This window comes from Microcaecilia unicolor, chromosome 5 (assembly GCF_901765095.1).
Source record: "Microcaecilia unicolor chromosome 5, aMicUni1.1, whole genome shotgun sequence".
Lineage (NCBI taxonomy): Eukaryota > Metazoa > Chordata > Amphibia > Gymnophiona > Siphonopidae > Microcaecilia > Microcaecilia unicolor.
Genome location: NC_044035.1, coordinates 355,710,684 through 355,722,965, shown reverse-complemented (window position 1 = coordinate 355,722,965; position 12,282 = coordinate 355,710,684). Strand labels below are relative to the sequence as shown.

At 51.2% G+C, this 12,282-nt stretch overlaps 1 protein-coding gene across 3 annotated transcripts in view; it reads left to right on the top strand.

Annotated features, from left to right (window-relative positions):
• Nucleotides 1-11,918, top strand: part of LOC115470953 (protein CBFA2T3-like) — a 168,999-nt gene extending 157,081 nt beyond the window's left edge. For all 3 annotated transcript variants that reach the window (XM_030204596.1, XM_030204597.1, XM_030204598.1), the window contains 2 exons: nt 9,464-9,654; nt 11,103-11,918. In XM_030204596.1, coding sequence (XP_030060456.1) covers nt 9,464-9,654; nt 11,103-11,348 — 437 coding nt within the window. In that variant the 3' untranslated portion in view covers nt 11,349-11,918. The remainder of the gene's footprint in view (nt 1-9,463; nt 9,655-11,102) is intronic.
• Nucleotides 11,919-12,282: the final 364 nt, after the last annotated feature.

Sequence of the window (12,282 nt, the reverse complement as noted above, 5' to 3'; positions counted from 1 at the left end):
CCTGTCTTCCTGCTCAACTTTTTTTAAGGTACCAGGGAGGGGAGAAGGGAAGGATGTTGCTATACCACCAGGGTCAGGTGCTGGGGTGCAGCGGGTGTACGGTCCACTGGATCACCTGGAAATTTGTTGGTGTGCGGGGGGGGGGGGGCGGAGGGAGGGAGTCATTGGAGTTTTCAAATGCATTTGACAGCTCAGACTCACAAATTGGAAGCGATGCAGAAAGGGGGATCCGTGCAGCTCATTTGCACGCGATCCCCTTCGTGCATCATTTGTTGTTTGCGAGTCGCTAAATTTTACCGAGGCAGCCATATTTTACAGATGCCTTTGTGCTTCGGCACCTCAGTTCCTTTTTTACACTCCTCCGATCAGTCCTTAGGAAGGTGAAGTAGGGTAACTAGCCACGTCATGTCCTCTCAAAGCACTAAGTCCGCTTTCTTTCCCTTCTTTTTGCAGGTAATGTTGCCTTGTGGAGTTATAAGTAGCAAAATTAGTATGTGGGGGAGCTGCACTAGGCTCACTTAATCCGCAATCCACTCACATGATTGTTCCTTCTGATCAGGGTCTCTGCTTAGGTCCTGCTAGAAGTGAGGGGCCTCCCACTTCTCCCACGAGGCGATTATCCTCATCAGGGGCGTAGCCGAGGTGGGGAGAAACATTTTGGTCTGCCGCCCCACTGCTCCCCACCCACTGCTGCAGCAAATACCTTGGCTGGCGGGGGTCCCCAACCCCCGCCAGATGAAGTGTTGTCCAGCGCCGGTCTCCAGCATCGCCGCATTGCCTACCCTGCTCTGTCTTCCCCTCACACCCTACACGCTCCTTTAGTGAAATTGAGTATGGCGCTAGGCAAGGCTTCAGCTGGTGGGGGTTGGGGACCTCCGCCAGCAAAACCAGGGTCCCACAGGAAATTTGGGGGGCGGCCAAGGCTACGCCACTGATCCTCATTCACTCCCCTCTCTCTGTTCCCAAGTCAAGAGCCACAGCTGCAGGCACCTTCTGTCTTGTGCAGAGGTTTCCAACACCACGATTACAAATTTCTCCTGTCTTGGCACCCAGGACTTCCCTCTTGGTACCAAAGACCAGAATTTTCTTCAAGCTATAAACTTGTTATTATTTCTCTGGCTCTTACAATGATTATACCACTTGGCTGTCAATAGCAGCTCTGTCTCCTAATCCTTCCTCCCACCCTTTAAGCATGGGCATTTTCAGGGGGGGGGGGGTCAAATGTACATTATACACTCTACTGTACATAACACTACATATTACACAACTTGCATAAAACAAACACACTGTATAATACTTGCACATTGCAAATCACAAAAATACATCACATGCGCACAGCACTCTGACTTTCACACACACTCCACACAGTATGTTTTGAGGGCTGGTTCTCAGGAACAGCTCAGCTCTCCATTGTGCTGGGAGATGTTTTAAATGTGAACAATGTTGTCATTTTATCAAATTCAGTGAGGACTAAATTGAAGTTGTTGTCTGGAGTTCCCCAAATTCCAACCTCAGAGACTGTCCCACTGTCAGGAGCTTAAGGTGAAATCATGACCAGGCTGGCAGATTGTAAGCTCCTTTGAGCAGGGACTGTCCTTCGTTGTTACAACTGTACAGCGCTGCGTAACCCTAGTAGCGCTTTAGAAATGTTAAGTAGTAGTAGTAGTAGCATGACCTCAAAGTAATAAGCAGAGGAATTGCCCACTGCCAGGGGCGTAATTCACTTCTGAGTGATTGAAAGAGAGGGAAAACCATAGGGGGGAGATTAGAGTTTTAAATAGCACATCCAGGGCTGTTACTGCTACCTGTACATGCTGACTGCTGCCAGGGCCGCCGAGAGGGTGGGACAGGGGGGACAAAATTCCCCGGGCCCGGGCCTCCGGGGGGGGGGGGGGCGGCGCCGCCACCGCATTGAACTTAAGCGCCTCACCTTCAAAAGCGCAGCAAGCAGCGGCAGGCCACGCCTTCCTTCCGTGTCCCGCCCTCGCCTGACGTAACTTCCACGAGTGCGGGACGGAAGGAAGGAGTGGTCTGCCGCTGCTTGTTGCTGCGCTTTCGAAGGTGAGGCGCTTAAGGTCAGTGCAGAGGGCCTGGGGGTGGAGAGAGGGCCCGGTGGTGGGTTGGGGGGGGGGGCCCGGGGGCGGCCTTGTCCCGGGCCTGACCCAGTCTCTTGGCGGCCCTGACTGCTGCTTACGAGACCCTGGTGTTCTCTTTTAGCCTGTGTGTGTGTGTCTCTGTATGCTCATGCATGTGTGTATGTGCACATATGTGAATGTGTGTGTGTGCATGTATGTGTGTATATGTATGCATGTATATGTGTGTGTGTGCATGTATGTATGTAAATGTATGTCTCTGTATGTATGTGCATATATGTGTGCATGCATGTAAATGTGTAATGTGTGTGTACATGTGTGTGTGCATGTGTGTATATTGTAAACAGGCTCGTACTGGTGAAGTTCGCGCAACCTCCTTCCCACCAGCTCAGCTCTCTGTTTATTCTTCTTAGGGATCTTTTTTCCTCTCTTGGGCCTGATTTGGGGGATTAGCAACCCCACCTCCTTTTTCCCCTAGAGCTAGGCTGTTTCAAACACAGTCCAAATATAACCAGGCTTCTCTCAGCACAGTTCAATTAAGCCAGGCTGTTTCAAACACAGTCCTAATATAACCAGGCTTCTCTCAGCCCAGTTCAATAAAGCCGGGCTGTTGCACACACAGTCCCACGTACAGCCAGGCTTCTCTCAGCACAGTTCAATTAAGCCAGGCTGTGGCAAACACAGTCTAAGTACAACCAGGCTTCTCTCAGCCCAGTTCAATAAAGCCTCAGGCTGTTTCAAACACAGGCCCAAAATATAGCCAGGCTTTGCAAACCCAGTCTCAATGGCAGCACTGCTTTTTTTTAACCCAGTCCTCATTGAAGCAATGCTTTTCCAAACACAGCCCTACTTGCAATAAGGCTCTTTTAAACACAGTCCCAATTGCAGCACTGCTTTTTAAACACAGTCCCCATTGAATTCCGGCTTTGTGCGGGGTCAAAGCCTCGGGTCCCACCCTCTAGGTCAGCCTTATACTCCTGACCTCCTCCCGCTTGACCCGGGCAGCCCACTATACCTCCTGCTCTGACTGAGTCAGAGCCAACAGTTCCATGGGTTCCTCTGGTACCTCCTCTGGTTCTCCTTGTTCCATCTCCTCTGGCTCATCTCCCTCCTTCTCCTCAGGAGCCCAGTCCATTTTCTCCTCTCCCCACCCCTCTTGCAGCTGATTTCCTTTTTCCTCATTAACCGGGCTCTGGGGATTTTCTTTCCCCGCCCACTTAGTCCACCACCTTTTCCACCAAGGTGGAGCCTCAGCTTTCTCCCTTTTTGGTTGGCCCCCTTCTGGAGCCTCTGGGAGGCGCACCCTATTTCTCCTCTTTACTAGGTGCTCTCCTGGGGTTTTCTGGGACTTGTAGTTTTCTACCCTTATGTCCCTCCTGGGCAGGATCGTACCCTCCCCAGTATCTTCTTTCCTTTTTTGGTAGCTGGGGTTCCTCCCCAGCCTATTTCTTCCTGCATGCTCCTTACCATACTCCTTACATACCCCCCCCCTTAAGCTCAGACTCCCCTTCCTTTTTTCTTCTTCCTCTGGGTCGTCCCCTACCCGGGATAGGGCATCCACATTCCCCAAACACTTCCCAGGACGATGCTCCACTGTGTACTGGAAGGGTTGCAAGGCTAAGTACCAACGCATCAGCCTTCCGTTGTTGTTTTTCATTAAGTTAAGCCACTTCAGAGGAGCATGATCCGTCACCAGCCTGAAGGGTCTCCCTTCTAGATAGACTGTACATTCCTGCACCGCCCATCTTATGGCTAAACACTCCCTCTCTATGGTAGAGTAATGGGTCTCATGAGGAAGGAGTTTGCGGCTTAGATACAGAACTGGGTGCTCTGCCCCCTCATGTTCTTGCGACAGCACCGCCCCTAGCCCCCTACCCGAAGCATCAGTTTGCAGGATAAAAGGTTTATTGAAATCTACGGCCCTTAACACGGGTTCCTGGCACAGGGCATTCTGCATCAGCTCTAGGGCCCTCAACTCCTCCTCCCCCCATCTCAGCTGATCGGGATTCTTACCCTTCAACATATCGGTTAAGGGGGTAGCGATTTCAGAAAAGTGGGGGATGAATCGCCTGTAATACCCCACCATACCCAGGAAGCTCCGCAATTGTTTTTTTCGGTTAGGTCTGGGGAATTCTTGGATGCTTTTAACTTTGTTCAACAAGGGACGCACCTCTCCCCGGCCTACGTTATAGCCCAAGTACTTGACCCTATATTGGGCAAAACAACATTTCTTAGGGTTAAGGGTAAGCCCAGCCTCCCTGAAAGCTTGCAGCACTGCCCCTACCCGCTTTAAATGGGTGTTCCAGTCCTCACTGTGGATGACCACATCATCCATATATGCTGCTGCATAGGTCTGATGTGGTCGGAGTACTCGGTCCAGCAAGCGCTGACAGCTGGCTGCTGCTGAATTGAGGCCGAAAGGCAGCCTTTTAAATTGGTATAAGCCCATGGGAGTACTAAAAGCGGTCTTCGCTTGGGCCTCGTGAGACAGGGGGATTTGCCAGTACCCTTTTGTTAGATCCAGAGTAGTAAGATACTGGGCAGCGCCCAACCTGTCCACTAGCTCCTCTATATACGGCATAGGATAAGCATCCGTTTGGGAGATGGTATTAAGCTGCCGGAAATCAATACAAAATCTCCACTCCCCTTTAGGTTTAGGCACTAATACTACCGGGCTGGACCAAGGACTATGGGACTCCTCAATTACCCCAAAGTCTAACATTTCTTGTACTTGGGTAATGACTTCCCTCCTTTTCATCGGGGAGAGTCTGTAGGGTTTTTGCCTTACTATCATACCCGGCTTGGTTACTATATCATGCTCTACTAAATGGGTACTCCCCGGACAGGCTGTCAACACATCCTTAAAACTCTCTAAGAGCCTTCCTATTTCCTTCCTTTTTTCCTGGGGTAACTGGGGGTTAACTCCGGGCTCGCCATGCTTAAAAATCTCCCTTATCTGAGGCTCTAATTCCTCGCCCCCCTTTTCTTCCTCACAGGTTTGAAACCCTACCCTAGCTACCCAAGGTTTCATTAGATTAACGTGAAATGTTTGTACCCTACCCCTCTCATTCGCCACCTCATAGGTGAGGGGACCGAGTCTCCTCCTTACGACCCAGGGTCCTTTCCACCGGGAGGAGAACCTATGGGGATCTTCAGAGATTAAGATCAAGACCCTATCCCCTGGAGAAAATTCCCTCTCCCGGGTCCCTTTGTCATAATGTCCCTTTTGTTGTTCTTGGCTATGTTCTAGTCGGTCTTGGGCATATTCTTGTATTCTATTTAACCTGCCTCTTAGATCATGTAAATACTCCACCACCGTTTGATCGGTTGGTTCAGGGGGCACCCAGTGCTCCTGTACTATATCTAGCATCCCCCTGGGTCGCCTTCCAAACATTAACTCAAAAGGAGAAACTCCTAAGGAGTCTTGCTTTTTCTCCCGGTAGGCATACAACACGAATGGTAAAAGCTGGTCCCACCCGGTCCTGTCCGCCCCTAGGGCTTTCTTGAGCATACCCTTTAGGGTCCGATTAAAGCGCTCCACCATCCCATTGGTTTGGGGATGGTAAGCCGCCGTGCGTATATGTGTTATTCCAAAGGTCTCCCATACCTGCCTCAAGGTTTGGGACATAAAATTGGACCCCCGATCCGTCAATACTTCTTGGGGAAAACCCACCTCGCAAAAAATTTTTATGAGCTCCCTAGCGATACTCCTCGCCGAAATATTCCTCAAGGGCAGTGCCCATGGATATCGGGTGGCCATATCCATCACCACTAGCACGTAGAGAAACCCTCTCTGTGACCTGGTCACCGGTCCCACGATATCCATGGCCATTCTCCTTCCAGGCTGTTCTACCCTCGGTAGCGGCATTAAAGGGGCTTTTGGAGGGAACCTGTCAGATACCTTTTGACAGTTGGGACAGGATTTACAGTACTTTTCTACCTCCCCATAAATCCCGGGCCAATAAAATCTGGCCAATATTTGGTTGAGGGTAGCTTTGGAGCCCTTATGCCCCCCCAGGGGATGATCATGGGCCAGCTTTACCACCGGAGAACGGAAAGCCCGGGGAACTACTAGCTGTTTCCCGCCCCCCGAGTTTTCCCAGCTAGGGACCTTCCTGTACAATATATTCCCTTCCACCACGAACCCGGGGCCCCCCTGATCTCCCCCCTGGTGAGCTCTTTCCCACGCATACTCCAGAGTAGGGTCCATGGCCTGCTCTCGGTGAAATTGTGGAAACTGTTCCCTCAATTCCGCTGGGGCCACCGGCAAGTAACTTTCCCTCTGAAGAGCCTCCCTTCTATCCTTCTGTTCCTTTTTTTTCACGGCTTTCCCTTTTCTTTCTCTGCCCGGATCTCCCAGGACCTCGCCCTGAAAAGGGAAAATACCCCCTAAGTCTTCCCCTCCCCCCTCTGCCTCACGGTTAGACTGAGCCCTGGTAGTAACCAACACTTGTCTTTCTCCCATACATTCCCTGAACTGGGGCCAATCCCTTCCTAGGATCATATCCTGGGGCAATCTGGGCAGAATAGCGACCGCCAGCTTTGTGTCTCCCAGGGGTCCCTGTAAGTTGACCCTGTGAAGGGCATAAGGCGTCTTAGCCCCATGGATACATTGTATGGACACTTTTCCTTCATAGACCTCCCTCCCCGGGGGTCTTCTCCTCCGTATTTGTTCCCAGAGCCCCTTTGAGATCATGGACTGATCTGCGCCGGAGTCCAACATCGCAGTAATGGGTACCCCCTCTACCCTAACCTGAGTCAGGTACCGGGGCCTACCCCCTTTTTCCACCCGGGAGATCCAGCCCTCCCTCCACTGGCAATCCTTTTTTAAATGTCCCTGCTTCCCACACTTAAAGCACACCCGGTTCCCAAAAGGGCCAGCCTTTTTACTGGGCCCGGAAACTACTTCGGTCCTCTTATTCCCAGCCGGGGGCTCTGGCTTGCTGAGGGAAACTTTGGGAGGGACCTCTTTCTCCCCCACCCGAGTTTTCCCTCCCTCCAGCCCTGGGGTTCCCCACTGCTGGGCCTCTAGGTAGCACTCTAACCCCGCAGTCACCCCCTCCACCGTCTTACACCCCCTTTTTATCAATTCAGCCCTAATTCCTTCGGGCAGACCCTGAAGGAATTGCTCCACCACCAGCTCCTGCAGTACCTCTTGCAGGCTGTGTTGCTCGGGCTCTAACCACTTTTTCACTAAATCCCTTAGTTTATTTGCTACGGCTTTAGGGGGGGTCCCCTTTTCCCACTTTGTGGCTCTAAACTTACGTCTGTAAGCTTGGGTACTGAGGCCATATCTATCCTTAATAGCTTCTTTCAGTCTGTCATAATTGGCAGCCTCTACTGGGGATAAATCCCTAAAGGCTGCCAATGCCTCCCCGGACAAAGAGGGCACTAACCTCACAGCCCATTGCTCTCTCGGCCACCCCGCCGCCCCAGCCACCCTCTCAAAGGCTGTCAAAAAATCGTCCACATTGTCTTGTTCTGATAACTTCCCCCAGTTAAGTGTATGTAGTGATACTGGTCCTACCGCTCCTCCTCCACCGATCCTCTGTCCATTAGTTCCGGCTCCCCCCTCACGGGGAGCGGCAGCCCCGCTCTGAAAAAACTCCTGTAGCATGTGCAGTACGGGTTGCTGTTGATCCCGTGCGGCGGTTAGGGAGTCCTCGACTATTTTGGCTGTCAGCTCCTGTTGTTTTTGAAACTGCAGAGTCATCCATCCGAAGATCTCCTTGGGATCCATCTCCACACACCGGCAACCGCACCTGGGGAAGAAACAACAGAAAACCACCTCCAAGTGCGATTACCCCTTTTGTATGTGGAAAGTCTTATTTTTCCCTTTTCCCCCCAAGTTAGGCCCGCTTACCGGAACCCAAGATGGGTCTGCGCCTTTCTCAGCGTTGGCCCTCACGAGGGCATCCCCTTCCGTCCGGTCACCGTCTCCCCTCCAGCGACAGGTCCTGCAGAAAGATCCCACCACTGCCACCACTTGTAAACAGGCTCGTACTGGTGAAGTTCGCGCAACCTCCTTCCCACCAGCTCAGCTCTCTGTTTATTCTTCTTAGGGATCTTTTTTCCTCTCTTGGGCCTGATTTGGGGGATTAGCAACCCCACCTCCTTTTTCCCCTAGAGCTAGGCTGTTTCAAACACAGTCCAAATATAACCAGGCTTCTCTCAAACCTCCAGTCTCAATGGCAGCACTGCTTTTTTTTAACCCAGTCCTCATTGAAGCAATGCTTTTCCAAACACAGCCCTACTTGCAATAAGGCTCTTTTAAACACAGTCCCAATTGCAGCACTGCTTTTTAAACACAGTCCCCATTGAATTCCGGCTTTGTGCGGGGTCAAAGCCTCTAGGTCAGCCTTATACTCCTGACCTCCTCCCGCTTGACCCGGGCAGCCCACTATACCTCCTGCTCTGACTGAGTCAGAGCCAACAGTTCCATGGGTTCCTCTGGTACCTCCTCTGGTTCTCCTTGTTCCATCTCCTCTGGCTCATCTCCCTCCTTCTCCTCAGGAGCCCAGTCCATTTTCTCCTCTCCCCACCCCTCTTGCAGCTGATTTCCTTTTTCCTCATTAACCGGGCTCTGGGGATTTTCTTTCCCCGCCCACTTAGTCCACCACCTTTTCCACCAAGGTGGAGCCTCAGCTTTCTCCCTTTTTGGTTGGCCCCCTTCTGGAGCCTCTGGGAGGCGCACCCTATTTCTCCTCTTTACTAGGTGCTCTCCTGGGGTTTTCTGGGACTTGTAGTTTTCTACCCTTATGTCCCTCCTGGGCAGGATCGTACCCTCCCCAGTATCTTCTTTCCTTTTTTGGTAGCTGGGGTTCCTCCCCAGCCTATTTCTTCCTGCATGCTCCTTACCATACTCCTTACAATATGTATGGGTGTCTCTGCATGTATGTGTATGTACATGCATGTAAATGTGTGAAATGTGTGTGTGCCATATGTGCATGTCTGTGTGTGCATGTATGTGTGCAGATATGTGTGTCCACATGTGTGTGTGCATATGTGTGAGAGTGTGTGTGCACAGTATATGTGTCTGCATGTATGTGCATGTCTGCATATGTCTGTGTGTGCACATGTTTTTGTGTCTGTGTTCATGTGTGTCTGTGTATATATGTGTGTATGTGTGTGTGTGCACATCTGTGTATGCGTGTGTCTGAGTGTGTGGGGATGTGCACGTGTACGTCTGTGTGTGAATATGTGTTTGTGTACATGTGGGGGAGCGTGTTTGTGTGCATGTATGATATGATTGCTATAAATCCTGAGTAGCTACAGGACTCTCTGCATGGACTTTTTCTTGCTATATGCCCACGGATCGTACTTTTTCTCACCGTGTCTTGCTTTCTGTCGTTGCTGCTCCCCCTTTGCAGAGGAAGCCGTGAACGAAGTGAAGCGACAGGCCATGCTGGAGCTGCAGAAGGCCGTGTCTGAAGCAGAGCGCAAGGCTCACGATCTCATCACCTCAGAGCGCGCAAAGATGGAGCGGTCCCTGGCGGAGGCGAAGAGGAAGGCATCGGAGGATGCGCAGACCGTCATCGGTCAGCAGGAGGAGTCCAGTGAGGTGAACTTTTCTCTCTCTCTGCCACGTAATACCTCAGGAAAGAGGGTCAAGAAAACTGCCGTCCACCACTAACCCAGACTAGAGGGGGAAAAGAGGATCTGGTGATAGGCAGAACACTCACGGCCCATCCTAGTGCACAAATCCAGGACACAGGGATTCTAGGGACACACCAGGTCCTGCTGGAAACTGTGGGAACTGATGTACTGCTAGCGGTGCAGGGAACTGGGTAACGCTCCGTCAAAAGAACAGGAACCCACTGCCCTGAGAATCGAAAATGCAAAATCTTCTCTAAGGAAAAAAAGAGCAGGTAAATGATTAAACCTATGATTAAAACCTTGGCCTGAGTTTGAGATCTTAGCAAATCATTCGAGTCGACATAAAATCCACCAGCACTTCAGGAAAAGAGAGAACTTCAAAGCAAAATGCAGAATAATACAGGAAAAACGAGCACTGGGGAAACAAACATATCATTTTATGTACGCCTCTATGGGAAAAATAAAACCTTGCCCAGCCCACCTACCCCTCCCCCCCCACACACACACACACAATGCCACCCAGCACTCTCTGTGAAACTTCCACCCTGAGAACCCCAACCGCACACACTGGTATCCAGCGCTCCCTGTGGCACCCTACACTTGAGACCCAAACCCCACACTGTGTCATCCAGCACTCCCCGTGGCACCCCCAGAATGCCGCCTCCTTTTCCAGCCAGCCTTCCCTGCGACTGCGCCCCCAGTAAACTAAATGGGGTTCTCTTTTGTCCCAGAGGCACATTTGGTGGATTTCACCCTTATCATGGACTTAGTGTTCCTTAGACACGGTGGGTTTCCCCCTTCCTCCACCTCCCTCCCAGCCCCTGCACACCAGCCTTTTCAATTGAATTTTGAATGATTCTTCTTCCCTTTGTGGATGTCTCTCTCTTTGCTGGAGGAGTAACTTAATGGTTAAAGCTGCAGGCTGAGAACCAGAAAATCCAGAGTTCAAATCCCACTGCTGCTCCTTGCGATCTTGGGCAAATCATTAAACCCTCCACTGCCTCAGGTACAAACTCAGATTGTGCGCCCTCCAGAGGCAGGGAACAACCTGCTGATCCTGGATGTAATTTGTCTTGTACCACTGAGAAAGGGATGAGCTAAATCCAAAACTCCCTTCGCCTATAGACCCTGCATCATGTTCTCTGGGAAGCCATATCAGACTCAGATAACTTTATTGGCATAACAATTTTACATGTGTTGTCACCTCCTCCCGGGGCAGATGAAGCTGGGCTCTCTCTGTTCTTTTGCGTAAAGATGTTCATTCAGACCCAAACTAAAACAAAATGCAAAGGACGAGACTTCCATCCATCCCGGAGACTGAGCTCAGGTGCCACCGCTGCTGGGAATGGATAGAGCCCAGACCCTTAAGCCCCCCCCTCGCCTGACCCTGTGTCTTTCTGTCTGTCTGTACAGAGCTGCTGGAACTGCGGGCGGAAGGCAAGCGAGACGTGCAGCGGTTGTAACACGGCGCGATACTGCGGCTCCTTCTGCCAGCACAAGGACTGGGAAAAACATCATCACGTGTGCGGCCAGGGTCTACAAGGGCTCCCGGCGGCGGCTCCCAGCGCGGCTCAGCCAGACCCTGGAAGCCCCAGTGAGCCCAGCTCCCGATCTGGCACCCCAGCCACTCCCGGCCCAGCAGAGACTGCCTCCCGCTAACGTCATCCTCTCTCCAATGCAACTTCCTCAGCTACCTGCAAATGTCCGGAGACCGTGACCTCCAACTGACCTCTAGCCCATGGGCTGATCTCCTCAACTTGTCTCTTGAATTTCTGCTTTAGTTTCAGCAAAGAGAAGTGGCACCTTGTAAGTCTTAGTGCTGCGAGGGCGGTCTGGCAAACATTTGGCAACCTTAAAACGCAGCTCAGAGCCAAACTAAGAAGCCTGTTGATCAGTTCTTGTTCCGGTTTGAAAGAGGAAACTGAGCTGCGCCGAACGAAAGCAAAGCACCTCGATGAATTGAAAAGCCAAATCCATTCACGAACGTCAAGGCGACGCAAGAGGAACGCCACCTTCAGACCGCCAGGAACTGGTTCAGGAACAGTGCTCACACTCTTTGGCTTTAAATGAAATTCCAAAAATATTGAAAAAGAAAAAAAAAACAGATAAGAATCAAGCTAAGGAAAGCTTACCTGTTAACTACCTTTTGCTAGCTAGCCAAGAACATTACCACACACACCTCTGCTCCAAAGGGAATCCAAAAAAACAACCCAAAATGTTTAAAAAAAACTCCAAACTTTTCTCCACTGCCAAAGTTTCAATTGTGTTTCTTTGTTTGTGTGTGTGAAACGCAGGACACGGCACTTCAGTTTCTTTTAAAACCAAACGCTGCTTTATTGGCACTGGGGAGGGTGGGAAAGGTTTGTAGACTTGGATAGAGGATAAAAGACTCCCCCCCCCCCTCCCTTTCCTTTATCCCTCAGCTCCCAAAGCAGCCCCATTACTCCACAGAAGAACCTCCAACCCAGTGACTGGTGTCCAGGTCCCGCTGTACCCCTCCCCTCCCAGGTTGTGATCCACTAAGTTCATCATCCTCCAGCAAAAGCAGCAGAAGGAAACACAGATGAGACTGGTCCCCAGAGAAAGGAAGGCC